Source organism: Exophiala aquamarina (genome assembly GCF_000709125.1).
Source record: "Exophiala aquamarina CBS 119918 chromosome Unknown aczIA-supercont1.3, whole genome shotgun sequence".
NCBI classification, from domain to species: Eukaryota; Fungi; Ascomycota; class Eurotiomycetes; order Chaetothyriales; family Herpotrichiellaceae; genus Exophiala; species Exophiala aquamarina.
In genome coordinates, this window is record NW_013550585.1 from 3,997,420 (window position 1) to 4,015,942 (window position 18,523).

General features: G+C 51.9%; 6 protein-coding genes across 6 annotated transcripts; 3 read left to right on the forward strand and 3 right to left on the reverse strand.

Moving 5' to 3' along the window:
* Positions 1-270: 270 nt before the first annotated feature.
* A1O9_04996 (uncharacterized protein) lies at positions 271-2,123 on the forward strand (the record flags this gene model as incomplete). Its single annotated transcript, XM_013407282.1, has 2 exons — positions 271-1,740; positions 1,797-2,123. The coding sequence occupies 2 exons, from the start codon at positions 271-273 to the stop codon at positions 2,121-2,123; spliced, it is 1,797 nt and encodes a 598-aa protein (XP_013262736.1).
* Positions 2,124-2,134: 11 nt separating this feature from the next.
* On the reverse strand, positions 2,135-3,115 carry A1O9_04997 (uncharacterized protein; the record flags this gene model as incomplete). The annotated part of the gene is made up of 1 exon (XM_013407283.1): positions 2,135-3,115. The coding sequence occupies one exon, from the start codon at positions 3,113-3,115 to the stop codon at positions 2,135-2,137; it is 981 nt and encodes a 326-aa protein (XP_013262737.1).
* A 353-nt stretch (positions 3,116-3,468) lies between these two features.
* On the forward strand, positions 3,469-5,077 carry A1O9_04998 (uncharacterized protein; the record flags this gene model as incomplete). Its single annotated transcript, XM_013407284.1, has 4 exons — positions 3,469-3,727; positions 3,779-3,880; positions 3,939-4,022; positions 4,050-5,077. 4 exons carry the CDS (start codon positions 3,469-3,471, stop codon positions 5,075-5,077), a joined length of 1,473 nt encoding a protein of 490 aa, XP_013262738.1.
* Positions 5,078-10,222: 5,145 nt separating this feature from the next.
* On the reverse strand, positions 10,223-10,681 carry A1O9_04999 (uncharacterized protein; the record flags this gene model as incomplete). The annotated part of the gene is made up of 1 exon (XM_013407285.1): positions 10,223-10,681. One exon carries the CDS (start codon positions 10,679-10,681, stop codon positions 10,223-10,225), a length of 459 nt encoding a protein of 152 aa, XP_013262739.1.
* Positions 10,682-11,320: 639 nt separating this feature from the next.
* On the forward strand, positions 11,321-13,105 carry A1O9_05000 (uncharacterized protein; the record flags this gene model as incomplete). Its single annotated transcript, XM_013407286.1, has 1 exon — positions 11,321-13,105. One exon carries the CDS (start codon positions 11,321-11,323, stop codon positions 13,103-13,105), a length of 1,785 nt encoding a protein of 594 aa, XP_013262740.1.
* A 337-nt stretch (positions 13,106-13,442) lies between these two features.
* Positions 13,443-14,837, reverse strand: A1O9_05001 (uncharacterized protein; the record flags this gene model as incomplete). Its single annotated transcript, XM_013407287.1, has 1 exon — positions 13,443-14,837. The coding sequence occupies one exon, from the start codon at positions 14,835-14,837 to the stop codon at positions 13,443-13,445; it is 1,395 nt and encodes a 464-aa protein (XP_013262741.1).
* Between the last annotated feature and the right edge of the window lie 3,686 nt (positions 14,838-18,523).

The window sequence follows — 18,523 nt, forward strand, 5'->3', positions numbered from 1 at the left end:
CGTTTTAAGGAGGCTGAGTGAACCTGGGGGCCAGCCTGGGTCGGTCGCGGTCATGGTCCCGTCCAAACCACGCGTGACCCTTTTTTTGGGTTTGCCAAAGTTTTGTACTCCGTAGTTCTCAGCCTGATCCATCGTTTCCCATTTCCCATTTCCCATTTTCCATTTTCCTCCGTGCACGTTTGTTAGGCCGACGCTTCTTCTATTGCGATTGCGATTGCGATTGTTATTCTATCCCAGATTACGCATGCGGATAATGCTACCCCAGCAGTAATGGCGCAGCCGACGGAGCCCAATAGCAACAACAACAACAACAATAATGATGCCAGCATCAGCATGCTCTACAACCTCGACGACAAAAGCTCGTACGAAGCGTGCTACAAGAAGCTCAAGAGCCCGTTGGCGAGCAACTTCGGCGTCCGCTTCGACAACAACGAAGCCACATGTGCGGTTGATCTCACCCAGGCAGATGTTGTGAAGTGGCTGGACGAACGGGGCAGTCGCCGACCGACGGTGACGGCGAGCCAGAAGACTGTCTGGTTGAATTTCTGGGCTTCCGGCAGCCAGAGAGATGTCATCAAGGCGATTGCGAAGAAATACGACCTTTCGCCGAGGCTGACCGGGTTGTTGTGTCCGCCTGAGAAACCGGTGAGGAAGGCGGCGAGTGCGGGTGGTTCGACGACGACGACGACGACGACTGCTACGAATAATAGCGAGGATGGGAGCGAGTTGGCCGTTCTGGCACAACCGGGTAAAAGCTCGAATGCAACGAGCGTCGATGTGGAGAAGGGAGTGACGCCTGCCACCCAAAACCATCGGCAACCGACCACAGCCCCCCAGGATGTTCCTGGTTTGCGAGACAAGCTATCCTTCGGCAATGTCGTCGACGAGCTATGGCATTTCAACTCCGTGGACTTCGGCAGTCACTACATCTACGTGGGGTTCAACGCGCTGTTCACCGTCCCGGACGTCGACGACGACCCCGCGTCGACCAAACCGGCCGGCATCCGGATCTGGTCCTCGCTTTTGATCTGCGACGACGGCACGCTGGTCTCCGTCTTCCAACAGCCGGACGTCGAAAAGCCGTCCGCCTACGCCGCCGCCAGGCGGAACGTGTTGAACGTGTTTAAGCACCTGTCCACCCAGCATGACCACGACAGCGCGCTCGACGCCCTGATGAAAGTCCGGGTCCGGTGGTACGAACGGTCCAAGAAATCCGACGAGGACGCGAGCTACGCCAGCGAAGCCGCGAGTCTGTTGTTCTACTACTTGTTCGACGACTGGCTGACCACGTACGAGCTCATCGCGCGGCGTGCCCACCCGTACCGCGACAAGCTGGAATTACTGCGCCAGGCCATGTTCGTGTCTGCCGACGTGAACCTGGTCTCGCAGATCCACAACCTGGGTCGGCAGCTGACCGTGCTGAAATTGATGTACCAGAGCTACGAGCACATCGTGTCGCGACTTCTACACTGGCAGCGATCCAAGAAGGATGCGAACCTCGCCATGCTCTCGTCGAGGCCGACTTTCCCGCTCCACAATGACCCCGCCGCGTTTCCGGAGTTGAGCTCGTCGCAGTTGGTCCAGGATGAGCGCATTTTCCTCGAGGATGAGTCGGACTGTAGGGTGAAATTGTTTTCGTCGTCGATTGTGCGTTTCGAGAGGCTGTTGGGCCGGATTAGGCTTTACGCCTTGACTGAGATTGAAGAATGTTTGAGTGAGAAGGAGTCTCTTGTGCTGATGGTAAGTCGATACCTCATTGTTGTGGTCTCGTCTGCTGACTAGATTTTCTCGTCCAGAACTTCAACCTGGTCGCTCTCAAGGAGTCCCAGGCAGTGGAAAGGTTGACCAGAACAACCATCCTTCTGGCCAAGGCTACCATCCTCTTCCTCCCCGTCAGTCTGATGACGGCTTACTTCTCCATTCAGCTACCGGAAATTGCCGAGATGTACTCCATCAAAACATACTGGCTGAGCTTTCTGGTGGTTGCGCTTCTGTCCATAGCATTCCTTGCCATTTTCGGGTTCACAACTCACACTGTTGAAGGAGGGACCATCTACAGGTCGTTTACCACGATGGTTCTCGACAAGGGCAGGGCTGGGAAAACGAAAAAGAAAAAGCAATAGCTGGTCCAACCTCATCCGACCGCCTCCGAGGTATTCCAGGAGACCATCTCTTTCTTGGCCCTGTCCCACTTATACACTCCGCCATCGCCGACATTGTATCGGTAGTAATTCTCCGTACCAGCAGGGGCCATCGCTCGCCTCAGGGTGATATTGATACGACCCCTGTCAGCCTCAGCGCCCTTCCGCTTAGGAATACTATGCATCCAATTCGACTGAGTTTTACCACGCATTATGATCATATCACCGCTCGCCAAAGGGAGCTTCAAGTCCTTCGTCTCTAACACTGGCCCGTCGTCCTTGGGAGGTTTGTGTCTCATGAGAAAGTCCCGTTTCGCACCCAGAGTGAATGATGCGATGGCTGGGTCCGGTCCAAGGAAATGTTCGTCATCGCTATGGTACGAAATGCTATCATTGCCAGTGGCATAGTAGTTTACCAGACAGAAGTTATATTGTGTGTCCGTGTTGGCTTCAGTCACACGACGCAGGAAATCCAGACATTCTGGAATTGGTCGGGGCTTGCACTTGTACTTGTCAGCGCGAACTGTCTTGGAGGGATCGGAAGCTTCGACGATGCGTTTCCCATCATCGACGAAACGACTAGTCTCATCGATTCCGAATACGGTGGTAAAGCGAGGGGTGTTGATCACGGTTTCCTTTCCAAACCGGTTGATCGTGTACTTGACCCGATAGAAGAAGAGCTCTGAGCGCAGGAACTCGAAAAGCTCCCGCTCGGTCGACTTTGGAATGAATGGTTGGAAATATAGAAGATCTAGGTGTGGCTGGTCATTGATCGCTTTGCCTTCTGCAGTTACCTGTGTTTCTATCTCTGCTGCGATATATGATGGCAGCTGCGGAATTGGCCACGCATAAGTTGAATGACTGGTGAAGGCGGAGGGGTTTAGCGCAGGCTGACTGGTGGTAGAAGATAGTGCCTCAACTTTTGGCTTCTTGGACTTAGATGAGAAAAAACCATCAAGAGTTCGTTTCGCCATAATGTCCAAAATCCAGGAGGTCAATACCAGCAAAGGCCACCCGGTAATTGCTGTAAATTGTTCTTATTGTCTCGGTTGGGCTCTCAACCATGACTGTGTAGGACGTCATCGACAGGCGCGCCTGTTCTCTCCGCTCTCTCAACGCGTTTCGCGTCCTGACGGCTTTCGCCTGAAACTCGACGTCACGTGCCACACCCCCAAGGTCACTCATCATTGGGAAGAAATATCCCAAATGAGTCACCAAGCTTTTATGGTTGATTTGTTTTATAATAGATTCAAAGCTGGGACATTGCATGGCAAGTCTTACCCGCCGACTGTTCTCCACCGGCGCAGCATATCTGAAAACCCTCAAGATGAATTCCGCCGAGCTGCCAGAGATTTTTCGGCCACCTGTGAATCGATCGATGCAGGTACTTGATAGAGCATTTTTCAAGAAGGTGGTTCCCTTGGCGGCTGCATCGATCGCCGACGCTAAAGAGATCTCCAATGTTCGAAAGGAGCTCGACAGGGCTGCTGCTCTGCTCAGATTAAACCCAATCAAAACCCTGAGGGAGGATGATTTGAGTCCTGGTGCAAAATGTCTGTTGCTCCGTCCCGGGATTCATCCTGATCGTAAGTCCGATGGCGAAGCATTCCGAGAGATTTCACGCTGAAAGATGCTAGAATCGTCTACATGGCCTGATGCCCTTTCCATACTGGTTGACGGTGGGAAGGCCAAAATCCGACCGTTCGACTTGACCCTGACATACAATGACTGGACCATGCGTAAGTGAATCTCTTGATGAACAGCTAGATCTCAATTAGCTAAGGATCTGGCTGCCAGACAATATTCTAGAGGCCATTCTCCCAGAGCTTCCCGAGGAAGAAAAAGAAACACCAGCTGGGTTTGCTCATGTTGGACACGTAGGTGAGTCCCCCCTTGGAAGCGCCCCAGTAGAGAACGCTATACCAACTTCAGAAGCACACGTCAATCTACGAGCCGCCTATTTGCCCTACAAGAAGTTAATCGGAGAGGTACTGCTGGACAAAAACCCCACGGTGAAGACTGTGATCAACAAGACTCTAGATGTCGGCGTCGAGTCAGTGTTCCGCACATTCCCTTACGAAGTCCTGGCCGGGGAAGATGATCTCGATGTTACGGTGCATGAAGCACAGTGTGAATTCAAGTTCAACTTTGGAAAGGTGTACTGGAATCCACGGCTTGGTACCGAACATTCTCGGCTCTTCGAATTCTTCAAAGAAGGCGAGGCTGTGTGCGACGTTATGGCTGGAGTGGGGCCTTTCGCCGTGCCAGCAGGAAAACGCAAGGTCTTCGTCCGAGCGAATGATCTCAATCCAGATTCATTCGCGAGCCTTCAGGACGCCGTCAAGCGAAATAAAGTCGATGGCTTCGTCACTGCCTCCTGCCAGGATGGAAGAATCTTTATTCGTAAAGCGACCAGAGATCTTGCCATGGATCCACGGTCTGTTGTTATACCATCCAAAGTCAAGATCTCACGGAACGCGAGCGACGCTGAAAAGCGGGAGCTGAAAAAGGCAGTCGAGGAGAGCGCAAAAACACTCAACGAGCCATGTGCCTTCTCGCACTATGTCATGAACTTGCCGGCCACCGCGATAGAATTCCTCGACGCCTTCAGAGGTACTCATCAGGGCCGAGAGGCCGAATTCAGACCACATACTACCACCAAGTTGCCCTTGATTCATCTGTATTTGTTCCAGGCGAAGTATGCAAACGAAGACGAGGAACTTGACGAAATCTGCCAGAGGATATCCCATCATCTGGGCAGTCAGATCAGGCGTGACGACCCGGAATTGGAAATGACCATTCGATATGTTCGCCTTGTGGCACCCAACAAGAAAATGTTCTGTGCCAGTTTCCGAATTCCGGCGGATGTGGCTTTCGATCAGCTGCCGCTTAATCAGTCTTTGTCTGAGCTCGCCATCAAAGCTGATGCCAATTAGTTACGAAGAGGTTGTAAAATCATTGTGATACGAGAGGAACCTGTTCATTGCTTGAGCATTACGACTCTTACTGACAGGCGCACCTCCACTCCAGATGTTGAATGTTCATCGAGCTCGAAGGAAGATCCCCGATGGTCATAAGTGATCACTTAAGGAACGACCACACGAAACTGCGCATTCCACCCTAACAACGGGTCCAAAGCCTCCGTGCTGCAACATGAGAATGCAAAGCTGAGGCTCTCACCAGTTATAGCTTGGTTGCACGCTTTACATATCTTGACTCAATAGCACAGCATGGCAGACAGGGAGATGACCTGTAAATCGCTTCCCCCATCATGCTGCTGGGCATACCACTTTCGCGATGACGACCAGCAGATTGAGTCGCCCGCATATTGCTCTCCAGAACCGCTCGAGATATTTCCTTCATCATCCAAGTTCAGCAAGCTACTCCTCCCGTGTTCGGAAACGAGAACCCGCCACCTTTCCTGCTACTTCCAACACTTCCTATCAAAGCTCACGCCACGGCAAATCACAACACAACACGAGGGAACAAACCTGCCCACCTCCCGGGTTCAGATAGCTGATGCCGTCCTCGGTATAATACTCCTCTTCATCATCCGCAAAATAACTCTCTTGCCTCGGCCTTGTTCTCGATCGGATCGACCCGTCTGGACTAAGCATGCCGATTGCTTGCTGCTCTCGGAACAGAGGAAAGTCCTCAGGTCCTGACCCGGGGGTCTCCTCTTTCGTTGTCGGTCGCAGTGGTGAGCCGAGGCTTGATTTAGTGGCAGACGTGGAAGATGTGGCCACGATGGTATTGTTGTCTTGGAAAGGTCCAAACGATGATGATGGCGCTGGGCACGTCGATGTCTCCACCGTCATTGCCGTGGTAGCGGTGGTGTATCGCTCTGCCGGCCTGGTTTGTCAAGGAATTGACGTCGTCTATGAATTGGGGAATCCCTGAAGTTCAAGGAACACTTCCAAGGAGCTTGGTGTACTACTGCGAGCGTGGGGTGTTATCTCAGGGTTAGGGTTGCGATGTTCAGGCAGGAGCCTTGGTTAGAAGAGAAGCAGATCTCAAGGACTGCAACGGTAAGGCTTGATTCAATAAAGGAGACCAAAAAACCCCCATCTTTCGTTCTCTTCCCTCACAGCTGTGGCTATGTTCGAGTCAGTATCATCATTTCGAAACTCGACATTGCACCCTCTCACGCTCGCATCACGGGACCAACTGGCACCGCCTTTGGGCGAATCTAGAAATATTTGGGATTTGCGAGATTGTGACAAAGCATTACCATCATTCTCCTCAATATTCGTGCGGCTAGGGTTTGGTCAATGGAGAACAGCCTTTGCCCCGGTCGCAACCAATGCTCCAGTACTTTGTTCGGAGGAGATGGCGCATCACTTTCGTGAACGAATCATGTCCGACTGGAAATTAAGTTGTCTCGCGCAGCCTTTACGGTTGAGCTTGAGGAGTGCTACTAAGGCCAGCGACGGCCAGACAGCCTCTCACGAGGCCACGCGAGGATGGGCTCGTAGTCGACGTAGCGAGACTTTCATAGAAAAACCATTCAGGAGAAACAAGAGAAGATGTCTTGGTGTTAGTCAACCAGGGCTTGTCTACCGGTTGCGAACGGCGGAAGATCCCCTAGGGATTGATCAACTCTGCCGCCACTTCTTACAAAGTGATGATCTATCTAGTACATCAGCGTAGCTGTCGTCCCTGCTTGTCCATCAAACAACCAACTCGCTGGAGTATCTTTCTCAGCCCTCGGCAAACTCGCTCAATGATTCCACTTAGGCAGACCCAGGTCCTGTAAAGTGTATGATAGCCTTCTCTCAAAAACCTCGTAGCACATTCGAAACCAATCCCCGCCACATCAGCGGGATGTATCAGGCCGGTCTGCTGTCGGCGTTGTCTTCTCTCCAATGTTTCTCCCAAAGAGGATCGTTGGGATTCACGAGTAAGCTTCCATCCCTATGCCTTAAACGATAGACTCGGTCACCAGGTTGTTCGCGTTGACGCAGGATCGCTTCGGCTAGACGGGCCGCCTCTTTCTCCTTGTCGGGCTCTGCGCTTCCTTGTTGGGGCTGTTCGTTTCCACCTTGAGGCTGTTTGTTTCCGTGTTGTTCACCTCCACGGTGATGCTTTTCACTTCCACGTTGACTGAACGCTCCGGGATCATATCCCCAGATTCGCACTCTCATGGCCTTCATGTGTTCCTCCATGGATGCTGATACGGCTCGCCGTTCAGTTCGATCTTCGTTCGCGTTGGCTTTCTCGACAAGAGCGTCTTCCTCTGGAGAGAACGCGATACGGTATGTCCTATCGCGGTAGCTATATGGAATTGTAGAATCTGGGCGGTTTTCCGTTCCTTGGTGGTATTGTAAGAGAAAGAGTTTGTGAGAGAGGGAAAGTCGAAATATATATACCTAGTACAGTGTTGATGTAGTCAGAAGTTGTGCGTTTAGTCACCAACAGTGATTAAAGGTATCATGTCATCCATCACTGCGTTTGGAGAATGTCAATGTCAGGACATTATGATGTAGAGGCCTCTGAACGAGGCATGCGCGTCTCAGCGCCGTTCCCCTCGACGTGCATGTCTTTCACGTCGACGTTCCTCATACACTGTGATCCGCTCTTAAAGACGCCTCATCTCCTCTCGAACTCTTTGAAGCTCTGCTTGATCAGCTGCGGACCCAAATGCCTCATCCATAAGCGCCAGGATTCGCGTGCCTGCTATGAAACCATCGTCGCTGCTATCCACATCACTGCCACTGTCGGAGTGGGGTGGCAGCGCGAATGTCACTGTCCGACCATTGCGGCGTTCGGTGATTCTGATCCCTTCAGGACCTCCCTCCAGGCCGTGTGTCATGAGCCCGTTTGAGCAGTGGTAGCTGAAATGGAGTCCTCCACAACGTACCTCCACCCCGCCGTTTGGTAGAGGTCGCCATTCAGCAGTGTCTTCGTTCCCGTTCCCGGCTCCATTCTCGATCAGGCTCCCGATCAGGTTTTCGATTGCGTTATCATCCGCGTTGCCGTTCGCAGGAAGTGCGTCTTCATGTCGAGGGAGCGGGAGTTTATTTGTTGGCGCCAAAGTGACTATCGACGGAACAGGCAGACAATCTCGTGATGACGATCAATGAGTCAGTGCCACAGCCTCTGGAATGCTTTGGAATCATGGAAAACAGGCTGCAGGAGGTCATCTTGCCTAGTAATTATCTATATAAACCAGAACGGTGACCATAGAATAGAAGAAGACAGAAATCTCAACAACGCTGACTTGCCTGTATCGATTGGCCCGTACAGTTGTACAGTCCAAATCCTCCAACATTATTTCTTCCCATATTGTATGTGTATGTAATTCTAGGCATTTTGGGGGATTCTTGCAGCCATAAAGAAAAAAGGGATGGACAGAGAAGAAAAGGCGAAATATATACCCAGTCGATTCCCGATGTAATCGGGGCTGTGGGTTTGGTTCCAACAGTGGTGAAAGCTGATGTTTGCTGTGAGGTATCGTGTTACCAGTGTACTTTAAGAAGGTCATGTTAGAGCTCTGATAAGACACTTTGAGACATCAATTCACAGCCACCGCCTCTTGGGCTAGTAGCATTATATAGCATGGTGGCAAGGTCCCACCTCAGGGAGGATGTTGAGGTCCAGCGGGTCACCATCAATTGTGATTGACATAATAAATTTCCGATAAAGATCGTATTCTCCTTGACTAGGCGCATATACAATTGTGATGTCTTCCATAACTGCTGTGCTGAAATGAAGGCTTTGTATACAGACATAAAGGTGTCGTCTCACACAGCCCAAGGGGCACGTCAACACACTTTGACTGAAAGCCACTCACAGATTCGTCATACATCGTGGCGGATAGTTCCTCTAAAACAAACAACAGATGGAATTCTGGAGTCCCTCCACTTCGAATGGAAAAGCCTGTCACTGGTCTCGGAGGAATCAGTGGTTAACGCATAAGGGTTTGATACTTGTGAAGAGGTTGGTAGGGTAATTCTGATTGCTCAGGCGCACTGCGAGATTTGCAGACGGACTGTGCTGTTGAAGGATGTTTGGGGATTTAAATTTTCGGCCCACGAACCAGCGGATGCGGCAGCCGTGTCCGAGAATATGAAGAGCGGATGTCTTGAGCAACTCTTTCAACTCTTTCAACTCTTTCGCAAGCTTCGAAACATGTATTGGTAGACGTGTAAATCATAATTGTTGGTGATATTCTGCTTCGTCTCTCTTCACAGTCCGATGACGGAGGACTCATCATCTAAAACTCAGGGGGGCCTGGAGAGGTACTGGTTGACGAGTACAAGCCTTCACCTTCTTTTTGCTCGAGTGATGAGGGTATTATGTGGCTCGCCGTGAGTCGACGTTGAGAAGGTCAAAACTCCGCCCTTGTTGGTCCTCTAGGAGATTGGAGTCAGCGTGGTGAAGATCCTCAGAGCATATATTCAAGGGGCGGGCGGTTGCTCAATATCTACAGTTCGTGCAAATTGGCAGCACGGAATGGAGGCTAATTGTTTTTCAGATCAGAGGCAGTTGGGAAGAGAGGAACGGAAAATAGAGAGTGATAGTTGTCATTCATTCATTCATTTATAGGACTCACACTGGAAATGAGTCTCTCTCTTTTCGGCTATGACCATGAGCCGCAGCCGTTCGAGGATAGTTGTCTGTCCCCCATCAATGCATCAAACCAGTCTGTTAGATTCTATGGCCGAAGCTATGATGGCAATCATTCCGCTGTCAGTGTCCTGTCCCATTGCCGGAACCAACAGCCAATTGCAGCTTAATAATCTAGTGGCAACGATCATTGGCACTTTAGGCTCGGGTCCTTACCATCCTGGAGAATGATTTCGATGTCTGGTCAGGTCTACCAAACATGCTCTCAATGTTGAACAGCTTCGACTGTGGGTGCAAAAACACATCCGGTGAAGCAAGTCGAGGTGTTCTTCTCATATATTCCAAGCACTCCCATGTCCGATGCATCGCTTGCCTGAGGTCGACGAGGAGTCAGGAGGTTGTAATCGGTATGACTAGGTTCCCTGAATGATTGAGGAGCATGATGTAAACAAAGATGGTTGACCGGGTGGAAGCCAGACTTCTTTCGCTTTCCCTAACTGTGATAGAGATTCTCACAACTGTGCCTGGCGCTTCAGTCTTTGCAACTCTCTGCAGATACCATCCAGCTCGTCATCAGACAGTGTACCGTTTTCCACCTTCTTCTCCAAACTTGGAATCAGCGCCTTGGCCTCTTCGGAGCTGGTAGGCACCAAACTCCCTAGTTGACTCTTCTCGAAGCGCTCCAACCTCTTTCCGTACGAGTCGATAATTCCCTCGACCTGCTGGGCCTCAGCCAAATCCTTGAAGACTGCGAAGATCTCCAGGTAGTCGCGCGTCTTTGAGGTCGTTTCGGTCTCTTCGAACTGGCCTCCTCGCGAAGCGCGCGTGGACAAGGTCTTCAGGAGAATAATGCGGGCTTCGGACAGGTTCAGAGTGACTTCGTCTGCATATTCACCTAGTCTTAGATCAGCACCGGCGGAGAGGTCGGAATTGGCCGTCGGCGCCTCGCGAGAAGGGGCAGCGTGAGGCATCTTATGGAAGCGAATTCGGTGTTTGTGCTATGCAGGAGAAGCCGAACAGATGCAAGCGCCTAGGAAAGCTGTTGAGTGCGGTCAAAAGATCGATGATTTCCTTTAGAAGGATGAAGCCCGCCCACGAATGGATGCACTCGGAGAAACGATGATCCGGCTACCATCGTCACTGCCTAGTAGTTACTGGTAACTTTCCTTTATCCCATAGAACTCTTTCCCTGCCATCTACTACATGCAACCTTCACACAATACTGAGTACAGTCCCTCAGACCACGGCTTAGCTGTGATATTGCTAGTTGGGATGTATATCCATCCCTGGGAGGCATAGAGAGTTCATTGGTCAAGCCATATCCCAAAGTGCCTCCTACTTCATGCATGTAGTTTCTCCGTTCATAGAAATGGAGTCTCAACTCCAATCGGTCCGACTCTCAATGGAAGACGCAAATCGCAGTTCGCTACGCTGGCCGTGCGGTTAGGCTTCTTCAATCGGTGATTTCGTGCCAGGAACTAATTCAACGTTACCACTGTAACCTCAGACTGGCCATGATTCCAGCTCGTTATTTGAGTCTGCCGATGTCCCTTTCTTTATCTGTGTAAGTCGACATTTGCGTCCTTTGTGCTGACCTTGAGCGCGATACTATGTCTGCACCAAAATGGTGGAAAGAGGCCGTTGGCTATCAAATCTGGCCTGCTTCATATAAGGATTCCAACGGTGATGGCTACGGAGACATTCCCGGCATCATCAGCACGCTCGACTATGTCAAGTCCCTGGGTGTCGACTTCGTCTGGCTGTCTCCTACCTACGATTCTCCTCAGCACGACTGGGGCTATGACATCAGCAACTACGAAGATGTCTGGCCCAAATACGGCACCGTGAAAGACATGGACGTCTTGATCGAGGGGTGCCATTCTCGGGGCATGAAACTGCTTCTCGACCTCGTAGTCAATCATACCAGTGACGAACACGCGTGGTTCCAGGAGAGCAAGCAGTCTCGCACCAACGACAAGGCAGACTGGTACATCTGGAAGGACCCGAGGATGATCAATGGCGTTCGCCATGCTCCCACCAATTGGAAATCCAATTTCGGAGGTCCTGCTTGGACATACGTGCCCGAGAGAGATCAGTACTACCTGCACATCTGCCTCCCACAGCAACCTGACTTGAACTGGGAGAATTCCACCACTCGCGAAGCCATCTACGAGTCTGCGATAAGGTTCTGGCTGCGCAAGGGCGTCGACGGCTTTCGCGTGGACATTGTCAACCACTACTCCAAAGATCAATCCTTCCCGGACGCGCCCATCAAGTTCCCGGAGGATGAGGTCCAACCCATGGATCCGAAATTCTTTCTCAACGGCCCACGCATGCACGAATGGCTTCAAGAACAACGGCGCGAAGCCCTCGACCCCTTTGGCAGCGACGTCGTCCTCATAGGCGAACTGGCCCTGACGTCAACAGAGGAGACGCTCCGATACATCTCCTCTCACAACCGCGAGTTGGACATGGTCTTCGACTTTGAATGGCTCATGTCAGGCGTGGACCCCAACCTTCAGCCTTACGAAGCAGGCCCCCCGGTCCTCTCCGAGGTGAAAGCCGGATTCGCGAAAGCCCAGGGCTTCATCACGGACCAAGCCCTCGACAGCTGGACAACCGTCTTCATGGAGAACCACGACTGCACGCGGTCCGTCTCGAAATATGGCGACGACAGCAACCCAGCTTCCTGGTCTCGCAGCGCCAAGTTACTCTCCATGCTGCTCTGCACCCTCAGCGGCATGCTCTTCGTCTACCAAGGACAGGAAATCGGCATGACCAGCCTGCCCGAAACCTTCTCGCTGGGGGACATGCGCGACGGGCCGTGGATCCAAGCCCTCGAGGCTGCGCTCGCCAAACACCCAGGCGACGACGCGTACCGCCGCAAAATCATGCGCGGCTTCCGCCTCATGGGCCGGGACAACAACCGAACGCCCGTCCAGTGGGACGGCTGTTCCGCGGGTGCCGGATTCACCTCCGCACCAACGCCGTGGATGCAGCTGAACGACAGCTACAAGACCGTCAACGTGCAGAGCCAGCTCGGCGTGCCCGGCAGCATTCTCGAGTTCTGGAAGCGCATGATCCGCTTGCGGAAGAGCCCCGAGTGGAAGGATTTGTTTGTGTACGGCGACTTCGAACTGCTGGACCCGACAAACGAGAAGACTTTTACTCTTGTCAAGAGAAGTCCAAGCCAGGACCGAAGTGTGCTTGTTGCGCTGAATTTTTCGGGCGACGAGCAGCAGCCGGTTTTTGTACCCGATGGCCTCGATTTGAATGGTTGCCGTGTCTTGATGTCGAACTATGATGATGATGATGATGCTGACTCGATTGTTCCTATGAGAGAGACACTCCGGGCATGGGAAAGCAGGATATACATCATTGATAAGGCTGACTAGAGGAAGGAATGTTTTGGAAAAACTAGATCTGAGGGTATCTGCTAACGGAAGTACAAGCTGAAGACTTTCGTACAAATATGGCAAAACAATTGATGTCACGGTTGCCCCACACAATGAGTGAGTGACTCGCACGCGCTGATCCACTACCCATGTCGAATAAATGTCGCCGAGCCCAGCGTTCAACGCAACCACGGTCAGAGCTGAAGACACCCCCTCACAGTCTCCAGGAATTTTCCAGGCGCAAGACAGTCTGTTTCTTGCCTGAGATCCCTGACTCACCGCACATACGAACAGTCGGCTCCTGGCAAGGTAAAAGTTTCCCCAAAATTACAAATTGTCAAACCACACTGAAATTCGTAGCAGGTGGCTCCTCCATCTGGCTGGGGCGCCTCGCAAGCATAACACTTGCGCCATGGTCAAAACTCCATTTGCGCCTCCGGGCATTGGCCAACCTGTAGTTACGCGGCGTCACACCCATGACCTCTAATATTGCACTCGCCACATGTCCAGCGAAGACTTCGTCGTTGATGTGGAGATGATGTTTTTCGACTTCAATCCCTGAACCTTCCAGGCCTTCTTCGATGCTCTGAAAGAGTGCTTCATCTGCCTGTGGATTGTGGAATGGCTTGTTTGGCGCATCGACGGCGCTGATTCCACCTTGGGGAAGGAGGACGCGGATTGAGGTTGGGACCGAGGCATGTTTGATTAATTTGGAAGCGATGAATTCGCCGATCTTCTCGTTTTCCTCGGGCGTCGTGCGCATGAGGGTGACGGCTGGGTTGTGGACGAGGAGCTCTCGATCGTTGTATTTCTCGGGTACTGTGTCCCTTGGGCCAAAATTGACCATGTCGCAAGCCCCAACTGAGAGGATCATCGGGATACCTTTCTTTGCGGCGATCTCGAGGCGATCAGGTCCCGCTGTCAACACCCCTCCGAACAATTCATCGGCAATTTCGGTTGTGGTCAAGTCTATCACAGCATCAATTTGGCCTTCGTCAATGAGTCTTTCCATGGCTCGCCCTCCAGCTCCAGTGGCATGGAAGACATAGATTTCATAGTCGGAGACATCATGTGGTGTCGATGTCAAAATATGGCGGATCTGGTCAACACACTCGGTTGTGTTACCAAACATCGTAATGGCAATGCGTCTGCCTTTTGTTCCTTGAATAGAAGGGTCTACCAGAGCCTTTGCATATGAGCTCGTCATGGCAGAGATGGCTGCAGCGGCATTGGCCAAAATGCGTCTAAGAACAGAGTTGATACCTGCTATGTCAACCACGCTATACATCATGGTGATATCTGTTTCTTCAATGTAGTGCTTGATATCCCCGCTTGCCATGGTCGAGACCATCAGCTTTGGGAATCCTATAGGACATGCTTTTCTCATTAGAGCGGTGGCAAGTGACGAGCCGCTACTACCAGCTGCAGAGACAATGCCTTGAATTTGCGATTGGGAGACCAAGTCTCGCACGACGGGGAAGCAGATTCCGATGGCTTGCTCAATGTACTCTCCCCGAGACAGGGTTTTGAGCTTCGAACTGTGCTCGTGGAGCGGAGAGACAAGCTCTTGGGCGGAAAGCTCGGCGAGTGCAGGGTCTTTGGACGGGGTATGGCTCACGTCAAGGACTTTAGTCTGGCAAGCCCCTTCCTCCAAGATTTTCAGGCGTAAATATGCGATCTCGGCAAGTTTTGTGTCGGTTGTGCCGACTATGAGCACGGTGGGTTTGGCCATGATCTGATCGTTGGGATCGATGATTACTCCAGTCGAAGATTTGCGAGATTTGAACACGAGTCAAGAGGACGTGGAGATACTAGAGACTTACGAAAGACATCGCATGACTGCCACAAGCTTGAGATCAGGTCGATCGGCTTTGATAAATGGTGGCGTTCCAGGTGCGAGGCAGGAGAGTTCTTGCCCCTCTTCTTTGGTTGTGGTATGGTAAGAGCCAACGAGCTGCCCGTGTGGCACGCACTTGCTTCTACCAGTATGAGAAGAAGCCTGAGGTCAGTGTGGCGGGGTGTGGCGTCAGCCGTCGTGTGGCTTGACCTGTTCCCCGCAGCCCGTGACTACCCCACATACTGTATAAAACTGTATGGCATAATTATATATAAGATATCGTCCGAATTGAAGTCGCGCCGCTACCTACTTTGGAGTGACTTGTGTCGATTCAAACATTTCTACCGTTCAAATGGTCTTCATGTACCTAGACAGAGAGCTATTCTCCTGAGCAGAAAGAGCAAATAGCCTAGGAATGCCAACAGAGCTTATCTTTTGACATCGATCTCGCCGGGATGGGACGGCAAGTCAGTGGTCGACTTGGGTTGACACGACGTGAGGAGTATTAAATCCACCCTCATGGGAGCAGTGTGTTCCAGCAGCGACATCAAATCTCAGAATCAAAGTGGCAGTATTAAACACTGCCTGCTAGGTAGTCTTGAACACCATAGCAATGATTGTATCTTTGTTCATTGAACCCAGCCTGATTGAACACCGAATCAGACACCGGAGTTCTCCGCCAGATTTTATTTTGTGGCGCCTGAGACGGTGGAGGTAGCTTCACGGTGATTATTCCTCTGTAGGACTGTGCAATTCAGTAACATGCATGGCTCCCAATGCTTATCTTGGAGATCCTTTGTCGATCAGCCCTCGGTCTAGGAGGTATTGTGAATGACAACCTTCCCCGCGTTGTCATCGACGTGCGCCCGAGGAACGGCCGCGCAGTATGGAAGACGCCATTGTCGATAAAGAAGTTCCGCCATGGGCCAGGGATGTGGCTAGAATACCCGGTCCTCGACCCCTGCCCCCCGGTGCACGTCTTTCTCGCCATGAAAGCACTGAAACAGTAAGTGGGATGTGATTGGTAGGCTAGACCCTGGGGATGCGGACTCGATATGCCAAGCCTTTGTGAGAGATGATGTGCTCTCCAGACCAACCCTTGTCTCGACGACTGGGAGCGGAACACACCGGCCTTTTCTTGCTTTCACTTCACATTTTCATGTCCGTCCATCAACTTGCGGTGTAGCTGTCTGCAGCTTGAGAACAAGGGGTGGAGACTGGTACCAGAGGAAGGCTGGACCACATACGGCACTCAAAGGCCAATGGAGGAGGGAAGATATTGTGATGTGGAGATCAGCACTTTGAGAACCATGCCAAACGGGTTGGAAGACACAATTATTTGATAGCAGGGATTAGCTGAGTTCATGATGCTTCGTCCTCAGTGAGTGCACTAGAGGCACACGAAAGCATGAACCCATCGCTGAGACCGATGTCTGCCTTCTGCCCCGCGGGTCCTTCTGCATCGCTGTAGTCTGCAAGCCTGGAAATGATGTGCAGTATTAGTTTACGGTGATATGTTTTCAACATCGCCACCTAGCCCGGTCAAGCACTGAGATAGCCAGGTTAGGATTTAGTAGAACCACTTTGAGACGAGGATGGAGGGGATGGGTCGGAAATTAGCACGAGACTGTTGCACCTCGCACTGCCGCATTACCGTTGGAGTGCGGTCGACCGGAGGACGTCTGCAGAGCGTCGGAAACTGGAGGAAGTGATCGACGAGTAGTGCCAGACTAAGACAGGGCATGAGGGCATGAGGACTTGGACGGAGGACGACATGAAGGAATGCGAAAGCAACCTGGCAGGTTGGGGGAACACATCATCGGGCAGTTTTAGGCGCGGGTACAGATCATCTTGGGCTCGGTTGGCGGGGGTCCAGCAGCAAAGGGCTGCTCCAGCTGCGGCTAACAAATGCTTGTGAGCGCCCGTGCAGTTATGCTTCAATTGCGCCTGCGGGATATTGCTTTAGGCATGATTGTTGGTTGCTTGGGTGTCCATCTCGCAACGCACCACGTCAAGGCTGCTAGAGCCTAACGGGAGTGGCGTTTGGTGGGCAGCTTTCCACGATTGGCGACCTGCAAGTTCTGCAGACTGCGGACTGGACATCGGATAGCGCTCTACGAGTAGGAAGCACAGTGCACATGACCTTGACTTCTAAGAGGGAGAACGTCAAAAGAGTGGAGGTCTTAGTTGAGTCTTGACACCCATCTCGATGACGAGGTAACTTTCAAAGACTAATATAATCTTCTCCAACCAAGGTGGGATGACGGACGCCTACGGTCTAGCACTTTTGATATAAGGCAAGCCGGTCATCCTGGAGAGCAGCCCTGGAAACGGACTAGGACAGACAAGCGCCGTTATGCTGTGGGAGGGAAAAACATGGATCTGGACAGTAAAGAACCGGCAAGGTTTTTTTCTGCAATCCTCTGGTCCAATTGCGACTTCAACGCTGAGATTGGTCGCATCAGAAAGTCTGAATGGCAAAAAAACTCAACTCGACAGCGTGGGGCCCGTGTGGTTCCTTAGGGTCCTTCCTAACATCCCTCGACCCTCGTTTCCACCAATGAGTATACTCGGTATGGAGTAGAGTGGAGGCACTGGTGGCGGCCTTCCTGCCCTGGCATCTTGAATGGAAAGTCCTGGCAATGCAATCCGGTGTACGAGTAGCACAAGACTCGGGGTTGGGGAAGTTGGCACGGCCTTTAGCTGGCATGCAATAATAACGATGCATCATGTTCCAGCTGGCACGGACAGTAACAGAGGCTCTCGATGATTAAATATTGGATGACGGCGGAGACACGGAGGCCAAGAGGCACAGAGGCACATCGGAAACTGAGCAAAGGGCACCCAAGCTGAGAGGCCACAGTGCCGAGGGGGTTCTCCATGGAGCCTTCTAGCCCCCCGGGGCCACACCAATTGTCCAATATTCATAGGCAAGGCGCAGGCACCCATGCCCATGCCCATCATGACATGACCAAGCTTTAGCCTGTACTCGTAGGCCGAGGGTGAACCCACCTCCCCCCTGTCGTCTCTGGCGTTGCCAGCGCCCTGTCGGCTTGCGGCTTTGCGCTGCTGGCTATTGTACAATTTTCAGGCCCTAAGGCTTGGTATTGATGATTCCACTGGCACCTGCTAAATCTTGCCCACACTAGACTTGTTCCTGCTAAGTCCAAGTGCGTGACTCCCGTGCCTGCCTGTGCCCGTGCTCCAACAATTGACAATTGAACTGACATCGCATCTTTGTCTTTCGCATCTTGTGCTCTCACACTAACCAACACCACCACCTGCATTCTCAACCACACTTTGCCTGCTCCCATCTTTTTTTGTCCACCTAGGCATCTTTCCTTTGCGCCATTCTTCTGGCACCTTCGCCTTATTCTGCATCTTCGCTCTATTCTCAACTGTTATTTAGGCCACCATTTATTCCCACACCGATCCCTTTCCGCCCCCCCGACATCCCCTCACCTCATTTTCTCCCTCCACGCTGTCTCATTCGACCCTCGAATTGTCCAGTTGGCTTGCTGACCTGAAAAGAGTCACCAAGCTGACTGGGTTCGAGCTCACACTGCTCTCCGCACACATAG